A 20,584-nucleotide genomic window follows, 5' to 3' on the forward strand; every position below is an offset into this window, starting at 1 on the left:
TTTATATTGCTTTATTTTTTCAAAGCAAACATATGTGATTTTTTGCACACTTTCTATGATTTAAATATTTAATAATAAAACCTTAAAAAAGTGTGACTAAGTGTTAAATTTTATTAATTATGAGTGGTGCATATTACAACTTTACACAAGAATTTTAAAAACTAATTTGGACTAACACATTCCTCAGCCCTTAATTGACTGAGAAAATAAAAAATTTTCTCCATGGCACCTTATATTAATCCCCCCCCAAATGCTATTCAACCCCCTTCTTCATGCCCCTCACAAAACATACAAGTGGCAATTACCCTTAGAAAAAAATAAAAAATATAATGGGGTACACAAAGCTCCACATGCTTTAGCCTCTGCTTCTCTCTCCTCCACTTTGTAGGCTCCTCATCTTCATCATTCTGCTCTGCTCAAATTGGCTTTTTTGGGGGGGGAGGGGTAATTGTTTTGCTTTACAATTTTAAAAATTGAGTATAGTGCACAGACAATATTACATTAGTTTCAGGTATGTAAGCAACCTAAGTGTCTGTCAATAGATGAATGGATAAGGAAGAGATGGTGTGTATACATAATGAAATATTGCACAGCCATAAAAAGGGATGAGATTGTGCCACGTGAGATGACATGGATGGGTCTGAAAGGTATAATGCTAAATGAAAGAAGTCAGTCTGAGAAAGACAAATACCATATGATTTCACTCATACATAGAAACTAAAACAAACAAATAAATGAATAAACAAACAAAAAGAAGAATTAGACATGTAAGTACAAACTGGCTTTCTATGTTTTTTAAAAATTTTATTTATTTATTTATTTTTCCTTTGTTTTGTTTTGTTTTGTTTTAATTGTGTTATGTTAGTCACCATGCAGTACATCATTAGTTTTTGATGTGGTGTTCCATGATTTATTAGTTATGTGTAACACCTAGTGCTCATCATAACATGTGCCCTTCTTAATACCCATCACCCTGTTACCCCCTCCCTAAGCCCTCCACCCCTCTGAAACCCTCACTTTGCTTCCTGGGGTCCACAGTCCCTCATGGTTCATCTCCCTGTCTGATTTCTCCCTCTTCAGATTTTCCTCCTTTCCCCTAAGGTCCTCCGTGCTATTGCTTATGTTTCACATATGAGTGAAACCATATGATAGTTGTTTTTCTCTGGTTGACTAGCATCACTTAGCATAAGGAATATTATTCAGCTATCCGAAGGAATGAATGCCACCATTTGCATCAACATAGATGGAACTGGAGGGGGTTATGCTAAGTGAAGTAAGTCAAGCAAACTGGCTTTCCTTAGAGTCATACACTCTTCCAACATCTGCACATTTGCAAGTAATATTCCATTTGCTAGGATTCTGTTATCCTTATGATTTGTCCAGATGACTTCTAGTCACTCTGCAAGTTTCCATTCCAGTGTCATTTTCCCACTGAAGCTTGGAAAGTCCTCTTCAACCTCAATTCTTAAACTTTCTGTATTTTGTAATACCTGGTGCCATATTCTTACTGTGAGGAGTAATTCAATTTCTGCCACACATCTCATGTACTGCATTAAACTAGTAGTGGCATTTTGAAATTTTGAGGAGAAATTTGTTGATATTTCAACTTTCATTTTGAAAACTTTTAAATATAGCAAATGTAATGAACCATCATATACCCTTCACCCAGCTTTAAGTTTATTTAGTTTTCAAAATTTTTGAGTTTGAAAAACTCTAAAAGTCTTCTTAGTGTACTATTTGTGCACAAAGTTGTAGCTTGAAGTTTAGTTTAACCGTGGGTTTCATCTACAGTTTATTAAATATAAAAATGAATTTGCTCATTACTAGAAATTTTACAAAAATTAAACAAAACATTTTTATAGAAGATAAATTCTTTAATTATCAGCCTTTATTTCCCTGCAAGGTTATTTTTGTGTTAGGTCATAGATGGAAAAATAATTCAATAACTATAAGCAGAATTTTCTTCTGAAAGTTTTCTTCACAGAGAACATTCAGAGAAAGACTTATTTCTTTAAAAGATTTTATTTTTATTTAGTTGAGATAGAGTGACAGTGAGAGAGAGAGCACACGCAAGAATGAGGAGGGGGTGGAGCAGAGGGAGAAGCAGGCTCCCTGCTAAGCGCTTGACTTGAGGCTCATCCCAGGACCCTGCAATCATGACCTGAGCTAAAGATAGAGCCTTAACAGACTGAGCCACACTAGCACCCCAAGAATGGCTTTTATGCTCTTGAATTCTTTATTTTTTATAAATCATAAGCATTTATACAGTCCTTTGCATGCAGATGTATGTGTTTGGAGTTGAACAGTTTTCAGTATAACCTTTAAAACTTGATCCATAAACTGCACAGGTTCCATTCTGCATTTCAACCATTGTTAATCTAGAAGGACAAATTATATTTGTGACTTTATTAACACATATTTACATATTTAATATGTAAATTAATTCAAACAATACATATTTATCAATGCATAAATATAAAATGCAATACAACAAATCTAAATATAGGTATTGAAATAATATTGTTTCAAAAGGTTTTAAGACTATGCCTAGTCTTTCTTAAAGATATGCAAAACATAGCCAAGTCAGTTATAAAAGCAAAAACTTCATTCTATTATAAATTATATGCTACTATTTTTTTCTACATTGGAAATTAGTCAATTTAGGAAGTCTGGAATCTCTTGATATATGTACCTGAGTGAAATGAAAGTTTTTAAATATTTTTAAGCATATCAAATAGGTTAGAACTTAGAATTCAATTTAGAAGTCAGCAGATGTCATGTTTTATGTAAAAATAAACAATCTTCTTTGGATATATGCAAATTTACTTGGTAAGGAAATAAATGTTGTAAAATTCTTTTATATATGAAATGTCTGTGTATATATATATATATAAGTATATATATATATAATATATATATAAAATATGTGTGTATGTGTAAGCATTCCACGTAGAGATAGTTACTTATTTATTTTTTCATGTAGAGGTAGTTATATCTGTGTATCTATTTTGCTTCAGAGTCTAGTGATTTGTATTCTGCCAGGAACCTGTGGGAAATAGAAGGCCAAGGAAAGAGTGAGGATGCATCAGTGTAAATCTGAACAAAAAAATAGAGAAAGACCATGGTCTGATAGTTTGTATTCAAAAGGACAAGGGAAGAGACTCAGTCCATATAGAAACCATTAGCTACCACAGGAGAAAAAATTAAGATATTTTTAGTAACTGCTGTTAGTTGGTCTCAGTCTATGTACATTAGAGTCTCATTTTTAAATCTCACTTTTTTTTTTATTCCTTCCGTTTCTGTGTGTTTTCCCATACCATTTGTATCCCATGTCTGCCAGAGTACTGATTATTCTGGATGGTACTTATTTGCTTATAACCATATCTCTAACAGAAGTGTGAAACCCCTGAAGGAATTTTGTCCTATTCATCTCTGTCATTATCTCTGCAAAGTTCCTGGAAATTGAATAACACTCAAAAAATATCACATGCATAACTGAAATTTATTTTGCTAGTTGTTTTGCTTTTGCTTCTATAAAAACACTTACACTTAAAGCATGGAAAATACGGAGATAAGGTGAAACAAGTTTTATTAGTATTTCTGGAGAATAGACTGGTTTTTGTCAAAAATAAAATCACAAGCCATACAGAAATGAGGTCTTTCCACATCAAGTCTAAGGTGTACTGGGGCCTCCAAATTCCAAATATATAATGAAGGAGGAGCATAGGTAGTACTTGTTACAATGAATATAAGGGGAGATATGAAGGAAACAGATGGCAGTAAAAGGTTATGCATTGATTACTGCCAACTAACCATTAGGGAAGCAAAGTGAACTTTAAAATCAAGGAGAAGCAATTTTTTTTAATTTAAATTCATTTAAATTTAATTTCATTTTTTTTTTAAATGCTGATACAGGAGAAGCAATTTTTAAAAAAATATTTATTTATTTATTTTAGAGAGAGGGAGAGAAAGGGAGAGAGGGGCAGAGGGAGAGAATCTTTAAGCAGACACCCCTCTGATGGTGGAGCCCAAAGTGGAGCTTAATCTCGTGATCCATGAGATCATGACCAGAGCTGAAACCAAGACTGGGATGCCCAACCAACTGAACCACCCAGGTGCCTTGAGAAGGGATTTTTTAAAGGTCATTCAATAGTAATTTTGGCTGTAGAGTAATAAAGACATTTATTTGAATACCTACCAGAACTATTACTCATTTTATAGTTTAGGTGAATTATTGTACACTTTAAAACTCTGTTTCTTACCAGCAAAATTAAAAATGACCCTGTTAAAGAGGTTAACAATGGAAAGATACATATGAAGAGCGTAAAACTGTCTGTGACAGTAAGGAACCAGCTAATAAACCAGACATTAGCGTTAATGTTGTTGTGATGTTTGTATCATCTTTACAGAACTAGAGATTCAAATAAGAAAAATACACTTGAAATAAAGAATTAAAAACTTTTATAGCTTTATATAAGAAAAAAGCACAAGTTAACTTCATTCCAATTTCAATTTGTTTAATGTATTTGTAACTGTAGTGTGTCTGAGGGAAAGGAAAGAGAAATGAAAGGGCAAAAAATTTGAATAAATAATAGTAGTAAATTTTTAAATTTTTCTGAAAATTATAAATTCACAGATCTAAGAGTCTCAACAAAACACAAGCACACACACACACACAAAAAGCTAACCTAAGGCATATTATAACCCAATTTCTCAAATCCAGTTATAAAGAAAAACTATTAAAGTAGCTAGAGATGGGAAAAAGATATATTATAGGGTGGCTAAATGGATTAAAAATGAGATACATCAATATGGTGCCTGCAAGAGACTTACTCTGAGGGCACACATAGGCGAAAACTGAATGAATGGTGGGTGATATTCCATGCAAATCATATGCCAAACCAAATAGGTGTGGGCATAGTTATATCAGTCAAAATAGACTTTAAGTCAAAATCAGTCACAGAAGACAAAAATGTCACTATATTGTAGTAAAAGGGTTGATTAATCAAGAGGATAAAACAATTTTAAATATATGTTCACCCAACATTGGAACACCTAAATATATAAAGAACCTACTAACAGAACTGAAGGGAGAAAGAGATAGCAAGACAGTAACATAGGGAATTTCAGTATTGTACTTGTAACATTAAATAGACATGAGACAATTAATAAGGAAACAGTAAATTTGAATAATGCTATAGACCAAATGGGCCTAACAGACATATCCAGAACATTCAATCAAACAGAAGCAGATTACACATTCTTCTTAAGGGCATATGAAATATTTCCCAGGATAGATGATATATTGGGCCACAAAGCAAGCCCTAACAGATTTATGATTAAAAATCATATCAGGTGTTTTTTATGAACACAGTGGTATGAAACTAGAAATCAATAGCAGGAAAAAAACAGAAAATTTCACAAATACATGGAAATTGAGCGACATGCTCCCAAACAACCAATGGATTAAAGAAGAAATCAAAAGAGACATCAAAAAGGATCTTGAGATTAACAACACTTATGGAATATAGCAAAGCCATTAGTTCTAAGAGGGGATTTTATAGGAATCAACGCCTAAATGAAGAGAAAAGAAAGATCTCATATGAGCAACCTAACATATACATGTAAATATGTTATATATATAACATGTAGTACAATAATATACATGTCATCTGATATTATATCTAGTATAGAGCATGACAATAGTTAGCAATACTGTGTTATATACTTGAAAGTCGTCAACAGAGTTAATTTTAAATGTTCTTACCAAAAAAATAAATAAATAAAAATTGTGGTCAAGGGACGCCTGGGTGGCTCAGTTGGTTAAGCAGCTGCCTTCGGCTCAGGTCATGATCCCAGCGTCCTGGGATCGAGTCCCACATCGGGCTCCTTGCTCAGCAGGGAGCCTGCTTCTCCCTCTGCTTCTGCCTGCCATTCTGTCTGCCTGTGCTCACTCTCTCCCCCTCTCTCTCTCTGATAAATAAATAAAAGTCTTTAAAAAAAAATTGTGGTCAAGTGAAGGTGATAAATGTGTTAACTAACTTTTATTGTGGTAATCACTGAAATATATATATATATATAGCAAATCATTATATTGTACACCTTAAACTTACACAATGTTATATGTTAATTATATCTTAACAGGCTAGAAAAAAATAGTACAAAGTTTAAAAGGAAGAAATGGAAGGATACTATTGCAAGAATTCTATACTAATACATAAGTGATATAATACCAGTTACTAAATAAGTCAGAGAAAGACAAATGCCATATGATCTCACTCATATGTGGGATGTAAGAAAAAGAAGATGAACATACAGGAAGGGAAGGAACAAATAAAATAAGATGAAAACAGAGAGAGAAGCAAACCATAAGAGATTCTTAATTATTGGGAACAAACTGGGGTGCTGGAGGAAAGTTGGGTGGGAGAATGGAGTAGTTGGGTAATTGGCATTAAGGAAGGTACTTGATGTAATGAACAATGGGTGTTATATTCAACTGAATAATGACTGAACTTTATCTCTTAAACTAATAAACAGCGAATTGGGCAAATAATAAACAAATTGCAAGATAAAGACTTAAATGATATAAATAATCACATAGAAAGTGAATGTCTTAAACTTCCCATCAAAAGGGCAGAGATCATTAGATTTGATGAAAAAATGATTCCAACTGTAGTCTGTCTATAAGAGTATTCTGTCCATAGAAGTTAGTTGTAATATAAATACACAGATAGGTTAAGAAGAAAGGAATGCAAAATAAACACCACATTAGCACTAATCAAAGAGAACCTGACATGGCTATATTTGTAATAGACAAAGGAGGATTTCACAGCACAAAATGTCATTATGGAAAAAGAGATTACATAATGATAAGAGTCATAAATTCATCAAGAGTATACAACAACCCAAACATTTATCAGTAGAACTTAAGAATATTTTGGGAAAAATTTTTGAACTACAACTAAAATACACAAGTCTGTAATTATACTCCAAGATTTCAATATCTGTCTCTCAGTAATTAATAGAATAAATAGACAGAAAATCAGAAAGGATATGGAAGACTGAAGCAACACTCCCAACTAACTTGACCTAATTGAAATTATAATATACTCGTCCCAAGAATTGTGTAATACAGAGTTTGTTCAAGTTCACATGGAACGTTTTGGAAAACATACCATAGTCAGGTCCATAAAACTAATCTCAATAAACTTAAGTGGATTCAAGTCATACAAAGTATTCTTTGATTAAGATGGAACTAAATTAGAACTCAGTAAAAGAAAAAAATCTCTGGGAAATTCCAAATGTTGGAAACTAAATAACATACTTCTGAATAATCCATGGATCGAAGAAGAATGCAAATGGGAATTTAGAAGCTATTTTGAAGTGAATGAAAATGAAAACATAATATCTCAAAACGTGTGAGGATGTTGCAAAATTATCTTACATATTTGTAGCCTGAATGTGTTTCTATTAGGAAAAAAATTTCAAACCAATAGATCAGTTTTCACTACGAGAAAGTTTGGTGATTTTCTTTCTCTTTTCTTTAGAGGATAGATAAATGGGAGTCCTTTAATACAGCTGAAGGTTGAACGAGGAGCCTGTGTGAGTGAATACTGAAAGAAATATAGTGGAAGTGGGGAGCAGAAATTAATGAAATAGAAAATTGAAAAATAAATGGTAAATGAGCACAAAAAAGATGTTCGTCATCATTAGTCATTAGCGAAATGCAAGTTAAAACCACAATGAGATATCACTACACACCTATGAGAATGGCTAAAATGTCAGGGATGTAACAAGTGTAGACCAGGATGGAGAGCAAGTAGAGCTCTCATACACTGCTAGTAGGAATGTAAAATGGCACAGTTGGTTAGGAAAATAGTTTGGCAGGTTCTTAAAAGTTAAACACATACTTATTATATTACCCAACCATTCTACTCTTACCTTTAAATGTAAGAGAAAAGAAATGTATATGTTCTGTATATGTTCATACAGACTTGTACACAAATATTCATAGCAAGTAGCTTTATTGCTAATGGTCAACAACTGGAAACTACCTATCTATCCATCAACAGAGGAAAGGAAAAACAAATTGAGTGACTCATAAATGGAATACCTCATACATGCTATGAGGTGGCTGAATCCAAAATAATTATGCTGGGTGAAAAAGCCAGACATAAAAATGGCACATACTGTAGAAATCCATTCATATTAAATTCTATAAATTGCAAACTAATCTATAGTGACATAAAGTAGGTTAGTTGCCTGGGGTCAGAACAAGGTGGCAAAAAGGGGTAAGAAGGAGAGATTACAAGGGTGCAAAGGGAAAGTTTTGCAGGTGAAACTTCTAGAAAGAATATGTGTTAACCTCTCTGCTTTAGTCTCTTCCTCTGTAAAATGGGCATAGTATTAGATTTACCTTGTGCAGTACTTAGCACATAGCAAACAATGTTACTCATTATAATTGGTATTGGCTGCTCTGTCTATAATCTCCTAAATTTAGGACCTCAGGGTGTTTTGCTGAATCTGTTAGAATATGGGAAACATGCTGGCATTGTGTGAAGTAACATGATTTTGAATGACCATAGGGACAGCTTAGACACAAACCCACAAATAGACACCTTAAGACTTACTGGTTCTTTAAGAGAATGGTGCCATCTTCCCACTGCCAAGATCCATTTGCTGGAATTTGTATCAGTCCCATCCAATGGTATGATTTCACTAATTTAAAGAAGTCCTATTTGAGACCACAAATAAATCAGTGCTCAGAATTTTAATTAATACAAAGCCATAATTATTTAATCATTTTTCCCCACACTTGGGGAAATGCATTCTGTCCTCTAGCCTAATTCTCACTTAAACATTGTACATAATACCTAAAATTTCTGTGCTTTCTTATTTTTATTTATTTTTTAAATTTTAAATTTTTATTTATTAAAAAAAGACTTTATTTATCTATTTGAGATGGGGGGAGCACACAAGTTGTGGGGCAGAAGAGGTGGAGGGAGAGGGAGAAGCAGGCTCTCCACTGAGCAGGGGGCCTGATGCAGGGCTCCATCCCAGGACCCTGGGATCATGACCTGAGCTGAAGGCAGATGCTTAACCAATTGAATCACCCCAGTGCCCTGTGCTTTCTTATTTTTGGTGCAGAAAAATTTAGGATGGATATATCTGAGTCTTAGTGACTCTCTAATGTTTCAGATTCATATTTCAATGAGTTGCCTCCCATGTTAGGACTAAGTATAGTAAGGGAAATTAAAACAAATACTCAACCTGATCTTCTCTGCTGTATATCTTCAGGAGACTGGAATTTTGAGACATACAAGAAGCTTGGCTCTGGTACCAGCTTTTGCTCTCATTAAAAAATTGGTAACAGTTATTTTTATAACATATCCAGTTTTTAGGACATGGGCCACAATAACTTCCTAGAAAGAAAGAATATATTATTAATTCTGTATGAGTCAGAAGATTATAGCAGATTTTGTCTAGACAGGTTAAATACTCTCTTATTGTAACTTTAACATTCCAGATAACCAACTGGATCCCTCCAATGACATATCTTTACACATTTATAAAGAGAGACAGATGTCAAAACCAAGTATCTTCTGCTTTTTTAGAAGCACTCTTTCATTGTTAAAAAATAAAAATTGGGGGATGTTATGGATTACAGGCAGGAATTAATCATTTTCTCATACATTCTCTTGTTAATAACATTGGATACATGCTTATGCTCAATTACATAGAGATTCATGTAATCTGTGCTTCAAAATATTAGAAAACTTTCACTTACCTTGCAAAGAAATTGGAGCTTCTTGGTTGAATAATGCTATTAAAATAATTAAGAGGATTAAGAGGTACAAACTTCCAGTTGTAAAATAAGTCATGAAGATGAAAAGCATAGCATAGGGAATATAGTAAAAAATATTGTAATAGCATTGTATAATGACAGATGGTGATTACATTCATCATTGTGAACACTGAGTAATGTATAGAATTATTGAATCACTATGTTGTACACCTAAAACTAATATAACATTATATGTAAAACACAGTTCAATAATAAAAAAATAAAATTACTAAAAGGTTATTAGTAACATAGTCTTAGCAAAAGTAGTTGACACATTTTTACACTAATAGCAAAAACATAAAGACACATACAATATTGCTTGTTTGTGCCTCTGTATTTCTGAATACTAATCAAAGTAATGCATTACAATCATTAGGTCAAGAATGATCTATCTATTCTCTACTATCACTTACAATGTATGAATATGGCACTGCATATCATTACCATTATAATGAAATGGATCCCCATAGCTATAGCAATGGCGCGGGCTACAAAAAATGGAGATGCTGTCAAAAAAAAAAAAAAAAAAAGGATGAGAAAGAATAGAAAATTAAGATTAAAAAGTTTGGTATGTTCATATTTGATATAAATGTTATGAGTGTTTTTTAGGGGGAAGGGACATCAGTACTTTTACTCAGAACTAGTAAAATAAGTACTTTGCAAGTGATTAAAAAAAGAAAAAGACTACAGAAATGCATACTCCCTTACTGTTTCTCTCTAAGAGTTCTCCAGTTTCATCCATAGAATAAATCATGGCTATAATTTTAAAAATATTTTTATGTAGATACAAGAATAAATATAGACATTTCCCTTCAATCCCTTTTTAAAAAGACGTTGAAGAAACTGCGGAAAATACTTCGTGATTTTTTTTTTTTTCGCTTAAGAAAATATCTTAGAGGGGCGCCTGGGTGGCTCAGTGGGTTAAGCCGCTGCCTTCGGCTCAGGTCATGATCTCAGGGTCCTGGGATCGATGCTCATGATCTCAGGGTCCTGGGATCGAGTCCCGCATCAGGCTCTCTGCTCAGCAGGGAGCCTGCTTCCTTCTCTCTCTCTCTGCCTGCCTCTCAGTGTACTTGTAATTTCTCTCTGTCAAATAAATAAATAAAATCTTTAAAAAAAATCTTAGTGATTATTCTATATCATGTCTTATAAAGTCAAAATTTTATAAATAGTTGCTTTCATTACATTTCATTGATACGTGGACAAAATCTATTGACAAACTTAATTTTTTCCAACATGAATTTAAATTGTTTCTGAGTTTTGCTATTAGATATAACAATATGAATAATATTTTATACACACCAGTGTATATTTTTGAGTTCCTCTCTAAGAGAAATACCTGAGAGAGTAACTGCTGAGTTAAAGGCCATTTGCATTTAAAATTTTTGTAGTGATTGAAATTTTCAGTCCAAAGAAGAAATACCAATTTATGTAGTACCAGATATAAATTTAAAAGCCTGTTTGCTCACATCTTCTTTGCACTAAATATTACTCACATTTTAAATATATAAACCTTATAAGCCATATTTTTAATTTAAATTCTGTTTTTCCTGTTATGAATAAGATTGGACATCTTTTACTATGGTTAAATAATGTTTTTATTTTATTTCTCTGATAATTCTCTTGTTTGTTTTGAGTAGCTGGTTCCTTTTTTGCTTTTGGGGTTAAGGGTATTAGTTCATTTCTTACCATATGTTTTGCAAACACACATCTCAGATTTTTCTGCTTTAACATTATGAAATTGTGAGAGTGTTGAATGTGTAATGGTTATCTTGATCAACCTTTCCTTTATAACTGATTTTTTTGGATATGATAAAATGTCTTCATTATTCTTAGTTCATAAAGTAGGTTGAACTCATGTGTCATCATGTTATATGGTTTCCTTTTTTATTTGACCTATTTGATATTTGTGTGTGTGTGTGTGTGTGTGTGTGTGTAATAAATAAGGTAGGAACTTAAATTTAAAATTAATTTTTCCAAATGGGTCCTGAATTTTTCTAACATCATTTACTGAATAAATCAATGTGTTCTCATTGCTATGAAATACCACCTTTGGCATATAATACATTCATATTTGTATTTTCATTTATTCCTATATTCTTTATGCATTTTCCATTCAAACTATATGTAAAATTCCCTTAGTTTTGCAATATGCTTGAGTTTTTCACAGTACCCACAACTATATATTACATTTTTTTTTTTCAAAATATTTTGGGTTATCATTCCACTTTATATGTACCTTAAGAACTTTAAAATAAAAAGAACTTGGGGTACCTGGGTGGCTCAGTGGGTTAAGCCTCTGCCTTTGGCTCAGGTCATGATCCCAGCTTCCTGGGATCGAGCCCCATATTGGGCTCCCTGCTCAGCAGGAAGCCTCCTTCTCCCTTTCCTACTCCCCCTGCTTGTATTCCCTCTCTCGCTGTGTCTCTCTCTGTCAAATAAATAAATAAAATCTTTAAAAAAAAAAGAAAAAGAAAAAAAATAAAAGAACTTTAAGTTTTTCAAGAACCTGTATGTTTAAAATATTATAATTAATCTTTCAATAGAGTCACATTAAATGCATAAATACATGGAGATAATTTACATCTTTAAAATGTTTTTTCCCATTATGCATGTCTTATTTTATGTTTGTCAGTACAATTTTTTATTAAAGATTTTATTTATTTATTTGACAGAGATCACAAGTAGGCAGAGAGGCAGGCAGAGAGAGGGGGAAGCAGACTCCCTGCCGAGCAGAAAGCCCTACGTGGGGCTCAATCCCAGGACCCTGGGATCACAACCTGAGCCGAAGGCAGAGGTTTTAACCCACTGAGCCACCCAGGTGGCCCTGTTAATACAACTTTAAATTGATAGTTTTACTTCTAGCGTTTTTAATTAAAAAGTTTATTTCTGTATTTTTTTAAAAAATATAGTCTTGTATATATGGAATTTTTGTTTCATCACATTTTTGTTGTTTTTCTAGATAGTAAGGCAATTGATTTTTATATCTTATCTTCAATTGAGTCCTCATATCAGATTTTCTTATTGTTTGTCATATTCTTGAATGAAGCTTTTGAAGGTCTTTAAAAGGTTGCTGGGGGGGAGGGGGGATGGGAGAGGGTGGTGGGGATATAGACATTGGGGAGGATATGTGCTATGATGAGTGCTGTGAAATGTGTAAACCTGGCAGTTCACAGACCTGTTCCCCTGGGGATAAAAATACATTATATGTTTATTAAAAAATTTAAAAATTAAAAAAAAAGTATTTTAAATTACATATAATTTCAAGTAATGTTTTTTTTTTTTTGCCCTTTTATTCTAATGTCACATCATTTGCTTTTTTCTTTTTTTTGGTTATTCATGTTGGCTAGCACCAGCAGAACAATCACTATTAGTCAACAACAATGAGAGGAAAAATTCTTGTCTTTTCTAACTATAATAAAAATGCAGGGGCGCCTGGGTGACTCAGTGGGTTAAAGCCTCTGCCTTTGGCTCAGGTCATGAACCCAGGGTCCTGGGATTGAGCCCCACATTGGGCTTTCTGCTTAGCAGGGAGCCTGCTTCCCCCTCTCTCTCTGCCTGCCTCTACCTACTTGTGATCTCTGTCTGTGAAATAAATAAATAAAACCTGTAAAAAACAAAATGCAGCTAGCATTTATCAATAAGCATAATGATAACTTCTGAACAAGTATATGTTTGAAAAAAGTATTTATTTATTAGACATTTTTAAAATTAAGTTCTTTTAAATTAAGAACTCAGAGTGATTTTTATCTAAAACCTTTTCAACATTATGCATATGATCATACAAGCTTTCCCCTTTGATGACTACATATGGCACATTTCCCTCCCTGTAATCCACTCATAAATAATCATTTATTTTTTAAGACTTTATGAAGATTCATAAGTGAGAAGTATGTTGTTTTCCTTTCTGTGTAAACCACTTCAGGCTCTATTTTCAATGGTATTCTGGCTTGATAAAAGACAGAGAGCTTATCTCTGTACATTCTGAAACATTTCTGTGGATGACAATCAAATTGTTGCTTCCACACCTTTAAGAACAGATCTCTGAAAGATATTTTGTATTTCCTTTCCCTTTTGTTTCCATTTCATTTACTTCTCCTTAAAGTTAGTTGTTCAGTGCTCCCTTAGAAACTGCTGTCTCATATTCAATGTAATCTCTAGCCAAATACCAAAAGCATTTTTCATGGAGCCAGAACACAATTCCATACAAACCATGAAAGACCCAAAACAACCCAGAACAACCTTGAGAAAGAAAAGCAAAACTAGAAGCTTTACAATTCCACACTTCCATTTATATTACAAACCTGTAGTAATCAAGACAGTATGGTCCTGGCACAAAAAATGGACACATAGATTAATAGAATAGAATAGAAAATCCAGAAATGAACCCACAGCTCTATGACCAACTAACCTTTGACAAAGCAAGAAAGAATATCCAATAGAAAAAGGACAGTCTCTTTGACAAATGGTGTTGGGAAAATTGGAGAGCAATATGCAAAAGAAAAAAAATGGATCACTTTCTTATACCATACACAGAAATAAATTTAAAGTTGATGAAAGACCTAAATGTGAGACAGGAAACCATGAGAACCCTACAGGAGAACAGAGACAGTAAACTTTTCGACATTAGCCATAGCAACTTCTTACTAGTCGGCAAGAAAAACAAAAGCATAAATAAACTATTGGAACTTATAAAAATAAAAACCTTCTTCATAGTGAAGGAAACACTTAACAGAACTGAAAGACAACCTATGGAATAGGAAAAGATACTTGCAAATGACATTATCTGATAAAGGGTTAATATCCAATGTTTAGGAAGAACTTATAACACTCAACCCCCCCCCAAATTACCCAGTTAAAATGGGCAAAGGCATGAATAGACATTTTACAAAGACATCTAGGTGTCCAACAGACATATGAAAAGATGTCCAACATTACTCATAATCAGGGAAATACAAATCAAAACTATGATGAGATATCAACAGATACCAGTTGAAATGGCTAAAATGAACAACACAGGAAACACCAGACATTTGTGAGGAATTGGAGAAAGCGGAACCCTCATGCATTGTTGGTAAGAATGCAAACTGGTACAGCTCCTGTAAATACTATGGAAATAGTATGGAATAGTATGGTGGAGGTGAATCATGAGAGACTATGGACTCTGAAAAACAATCTGAGGGGTTTGAAGTGGTGGGGGGGTGGGAGGTCGGGGTTCCAGGTGGGTATTATAAAGGGCACAGATTGCATGGAGCACTGGGTGTGGTGAAAAAATAATGGTACTGTTATGCTGAAAATAAATAAATTTAAAAAAATTTATATATAGAAAAAAAAGTTAAAAATAGAATTATCCTACAATCCAACAATTGTACTACTAGGTATTTACCCAAAGGATACAAAATACTAATTTAAAGGGATATATGCACCCGGATGTTTACAGCAACATTATTAACATTAGCCAAATTATGGAAAGATCCCAAATATCCATTGACTGATGAATGGACAAAATGAATGGATAAAAAAGCGAGATATATATATATATATATATTAGAATATTTTATATATAGAATATTAGAATATTAACCATCATAAAGAATGAAATCTTGCCATTTGCAATGGTGTGGGTGGAGCTAGAGAGTATTATGCCAAACAAAATCAGTTAAAGAAGGACAAATACCATATGATTTCACTCATATGTGCAATTTGAGAAACAAAACAAATGAACCTAGGGGGAGAAAAGGCAAACCAAGGAAAAGACTTACCTATAGAGAACAAACTGATGGTTACCAGAGGGTGGGTGGTAGGAGATGGGCTGGATAGGTGTTAGGGATTAAGGAGAGCACTTGAAATGAGCACCAGGTGTTATATGTAAGTAATGAATCACTACATTCTAAACCTTAAACTATTATTACACCATATGTTAACTAACTGGAATTTAAATAAAAACTTGAAAAAAAATCAAGAAACTGCTGTCTCAGTTGTCATTATTATGTTAATGATAGTATCATTTATTGGGCATGAAAAAATCCTAAGCTGAACAATTTCTGCTAATTGTATTATAATTTCCAATATTATACTAGAGTTAATTTTAATTCTGCTTTTCTCATTAAGGTAGAACAAACTGACTGTTAATCACTGATCGAATCATACAGATTCCAAGACTCACCTCAGTATAGTGAGAAAAGACAAATGGAGTATTGAACTTACTATTTTCTCCACATTTGCTTGTAATTAATGTAGACTTTCTCTTTTGCCATTGTGGAGAAGTACCATGCTTTAACCAGTTCCAAGTTATAATTATGAACTTCATTCATTTCTAGAGAAAAAGAGTTTAGGTCAATAGGAGTCATAGCCTTTCAGCCTCTTTGGTCATAGTTTTTCATATTTAACTTGACATACTGTTCATATCCTTTTTAAAGTATAACATCAAGTTACTTTTGTTTTATATTACTTCATTATTACAATTTTTGTACTTGTAATATGAATAAAATTATATTTATTCTATGGCAAATGGTCTTTAGCAGATCTGTGCTATAAAATAAGGTAATTATTAGTGTGTAATAAAATCTAACATTAAAATAAAGACAGTGTATAGTAAAATAGACAGGGACGTAGGGAGATAGCATGTGTTTAATTTATAGAGCCATATTTGCTAAATTAATAACCTCACAAATTATACGCAAAAAAAAAAAAAAGAAAGAAAAGGGAAAAAAGGAACGAAACACCAAAGGATATTAACACAACTTGTCATGAGTGGTTTAAAAAGTGAAATTAAAATAGCATTTATTTAGAATCAATAATGTTAATCATGTAGTAAACAGTAATTGCCTTTTTTTTCCAGTGAAGGAAAAGTAAAAAGCCACTTTGCTCTCTTCCTGAAATAGTAATCATTACTGAATACGTAAAAACTTTACATAATGAAATGTTAATATTAATTATATTTTATACCTAAAACTAAACTAAAGCATTGTTTGTACATACCATATGTAACAGAGTTATCAAACATGTGAAGAGGATAGATATTATTTTATGGATGAAAAAATTGAATGTTACAGGAGGCCAAAATCATATTTGTATTTAATATAATGCTAGACATAGAAATTGACTAATGTACATATAACATGTATTATATCTCTATTTGATATAAAAAGAAAACTCAAGTGCAGAGAATATGTGGGTTGCCCAGATCTCAAAGCTAGAGACCAGTAAAAGTTTGATTAAAATTCTTCTAACTCTAAATCCTCATGCTGTCACTATTTCAGGCTACCTCAACTACTACTTTAGGTAGTTAATGAAACAAAGGAGGAAAAAAGCTTTCGAGTTTTTGAAAACTCCATTTAAAATATAACATGAAATGAACATAAATGAATTAAAGTAACTTGCTTTCTTATGCCTTGTACACTCGTATCAAATTCTGGGAATCTTAAAATTATACACAGGCTAAACTACACATCTATGTGGAAAGCACATACCCATGTTGGGATGAGCCCACCGATCTCGGATCAGGTTCATTGTCGGATTATGACTATTTAGTTACTCCAGAGATGAATCCAAAATCTTCATCTTGAAGATGACATATCTTCCGTAGAAAAATAAGAATACACAAATATCACTCCCATTCATATATATAAAGGGGAAAACGAAAATAAGAGTTCATACAAGCCAGGCAAAATTAAGTTTTTGCGTTTCTTTTAGTTAAAAATAAAAAATAAATATTTAAAAAATGCAATAGGTGTTCTTAATTCACCTACATTAAGCTACTTAATCAAAAATATTTTCCATTATTTATGGTTTGTCTCCCTCCCAATTCCATCTTGTTTCATTGATTCTTCTTCATTATTGATCTTGAATGACAACACCCATAGTTTTCTATTTATAGTTATCTTACTTGGTGACAATTTTTTTTGGCAAGGCAAATTTGGGTAAGACATATGAATTTTTTGGATGCTTGTTTCTAGTACATATTAATTCAACTTCTGTCCATAGTATCATCATTATTATCATCATCATCACCATAATCATCATCATCTATAAGTTATCATCACCATCTTTATTAGAAAAATAATCTCATGTTTATTTATATAGTAACATCTTACAGTACCTAGAAGAGCTTTCAGAGAGAAAATGGCTATTAAATAAATATACATAGTGAATAGATTTTAAAAAAAAGCTGTTTCATATTTGATCATCATAGTAGGAAGTAACAATATTTTTTTTCACTTTGCAAATAAAGTCGTGTATCACAGAAGGTAAGTGCCCTGCATAAGAACAGAAAATTCCCATGTGTGAATTAAAATGGAAATTCAATCTTTAAATCCCAAATGTAGATTGATTCCTCTAGTTTTGTTTAATGACAAGACTCCATCTTTTAACAACATCATAACATCTTATTCTTCGGTAAATATATCCTGCCTACTCGCCACTGAATATAGTGTAAACCAGTATATACCTCAGAAGTAAGAAGAATTCCTTGATCTCCATAATTCTATTCAAAGAAGCAATTATAGTTACCTTACAGTGTAAGTATTTTTGGAAACTTTCTCGAGTTTGAAACCTCAAGAATTTCTCATTTCCTGAAAAACAGTTGTTAGAAACACAGACACACACAGAAACAAACCTGATCAAATAAGGAAGGTCTTGATTCGTGTGGATAAAAGTCTCCTATACAACTGAAAAGTTAAGACACGGCCTGAGCTATCACTTTAGAACTAAAACTAGAGCAGTACAGTCAATTCTGATTCCTAAGAAAGATATGGCAAGTGTTACTGTAATCTCATATTGTGAAGAAGCATAGCAGAAACCACACTACTTCCACTTCATCACAGCACAGAAAATTCCACTATGTGGTGAAATAAATGGTAGGCGTTAACATGATTTTATGGCTTAAATGATGAATTCAGTGATAAGAAGGTACCCAGAGTTTTGAGAAACACAAGGTGTTATTAGATAATGTCTTTCTGAATTTTAAGTGAAAAATTTTTCTAAAATACGGTTATAAGTACTGTGTGGGGGGAAAAAGATGAAAATTAAGTTAACTTTATAATCATCTTGTGAACATGCTGTTATAAATTTGAATGGAAGGATACCTGGGTGGCTCCGTTGGTTTGAGGACTGCCTTCGGCTCAGGTCATGATCCCGGAGTTCCGGGATAGAGTCCCACATGGGGCTCCCAGCTCCACGGGGAATCTGCTTCTCTTTCTGACCTTTTCCTTGCTCATGCTCTCTCTCACTGTCTCTCTCTCAAATTAAAAAAAAAAAAATCTTAAAAAAAAAATTTGAATGGAATCAAGTATGCTATATCATATAAGTTGGAACTATAGAAAGATATCTTCCATATGTATACACATATATATCAGTATATGCACACACACAAGTGCATACAAGTATATAGACATATATGTGTATTCACATGACCTTTTAATTATAAAAATATATGCATACAAAATAGAAGTTCCATAATGGAAAAGTGCATACAAAAAAAAAAAAAGTTCCATAATGAACCCTCATATTCATAGCTTCAACAATTATCAGTTAGTGGTGAATGACTTCATTTATGATATATGTGGTATCTCACACCATCTCTGCTCCTATTAAACAGGACCTTTTCTCTACTTTTCTTGTGAACATTACTCATTGTGTTACTTTCTGTTTCTCAGAACATTAGCACCAAATCTTCTTCCAAAATACCAATATAATCAACTAATGTCTTAGTGTTCTGGTTTTTAGCTACTCATAATTTTTTTTACCTTAAAAAAATGATAAAGAGGACTACCACACCCAAAAGGAGCCTGTGGAGGAAGGGGACCAGTCCTACACTATTGGTGGGAATGCAAACTGGTACAGCCATTCTGGAAAACATATGTATATATATGTTTTCATACACATACACATATATATATATATATATATAGGACATGTAGGTGCTGGAATTGTGGAAAGTGTTGGCAAAGAAGTTACTAAGCTGAAGGCAGGTGATACTGTCATCCTACTTTATACATCTCACAGTGTGAAGAATGCAGATTTATTTTTTTTCTTTCTTATTTTTTAAAGAGTTTATTTATTTATTTATTTATTTATTTATGTTACAGAAAGAGAGGGAGAGATCACAAGTACACAGAGAGGCAGGCAGAGAGAGAGTGGAAGCAGGCTCCTTGCTGAGCAGAGAGACTGATTTGGGGCTCAATTCCAGGACTCTGAGATCATGACCTGAGCCAAAGGCAGACACTTAACCAACTGAGCCAGCCAGGTGCCCCCGAAGAAAGGAGTCTTAAAGAGGCATATTCTAGTGTGAGGCCAGGATGGTGAATTTAAAAAAAAAAAAATTAAAAGGAAGAGGAAGAGTTAAAAAACCTTAGTTGTATCAAGAAATAATATGTAAACAGATATTCTAATTTCTTCCTGGATGCTGAGCACATATTCTGCATCTTCATGTTGGAACATCTATAGAGGATTTGCTGAACATTTTTGGTGACACATAAAATTACAAAAGGATGTGATATAACTTTCAGAAAATATACTTTCTGATACATGAAATAAAGCCAACAAAAATTTATGCAGAATTGGTAATTTGGCTACAAAAATATATGTATGGGCTTCATCTGGGCATATTTGTCTGACTTCTTAAAACTATTGGGGAAAGAAAGTGACAAAGCTATGCAAACAGCCTGGATTCAAGTAATTTGAAAACACCCACCAGCACTTCAACAAACTATTCAGAAATTACTTTTGTTAAATGAGAAT

At 32.9% G+C, this 20,584-nt stretch overlaps 1 protein-coding gene across 1 annotated transcript; it reads right to left on the reverse strand.

Moving 5' to 3' along the window:
• Nucleotides 1-2,003: 2,003 nt before the first annotated feature.
• Nucleotides 2,004-18,616, reverse strand: KLRK1 (killer cell lectin like receptor K1). Its single transcript, XM_082738404.1, is given in 9 exon segments — nt 2,004-2,378; nt 8,631-8,734; nt 9,271-9,422; nt 9,788-9,823; nt 10,258-10,350; nt 16,052-16,121; nt 16,123-16,160; nt 17,317-17,423; nt 18,462-18,616. Coding segments are annotated over 8 exon segments (651 nt in total). The 5' UTR covers nt 17,357-17,423; nt 18,462-18,616; the 3' UTR covers nt 2,004-2,260.
• Nucleotides 18,617-20,584: the final 1,968 nt, after the last annotated feature.

Source organism: Mustela nivalis (assembly GCF_964662115.1).
Source record: "Mustela nivalis genome assembly, chromosome: 7".
In the NCBI taxonomy this organism is placed as follows: domain Eukaryota; kingdom Metazoa; phylum Chordata; class Mammalia; order Carnivora; family Mustelidae; genus Mustela; species Mustela nivalis.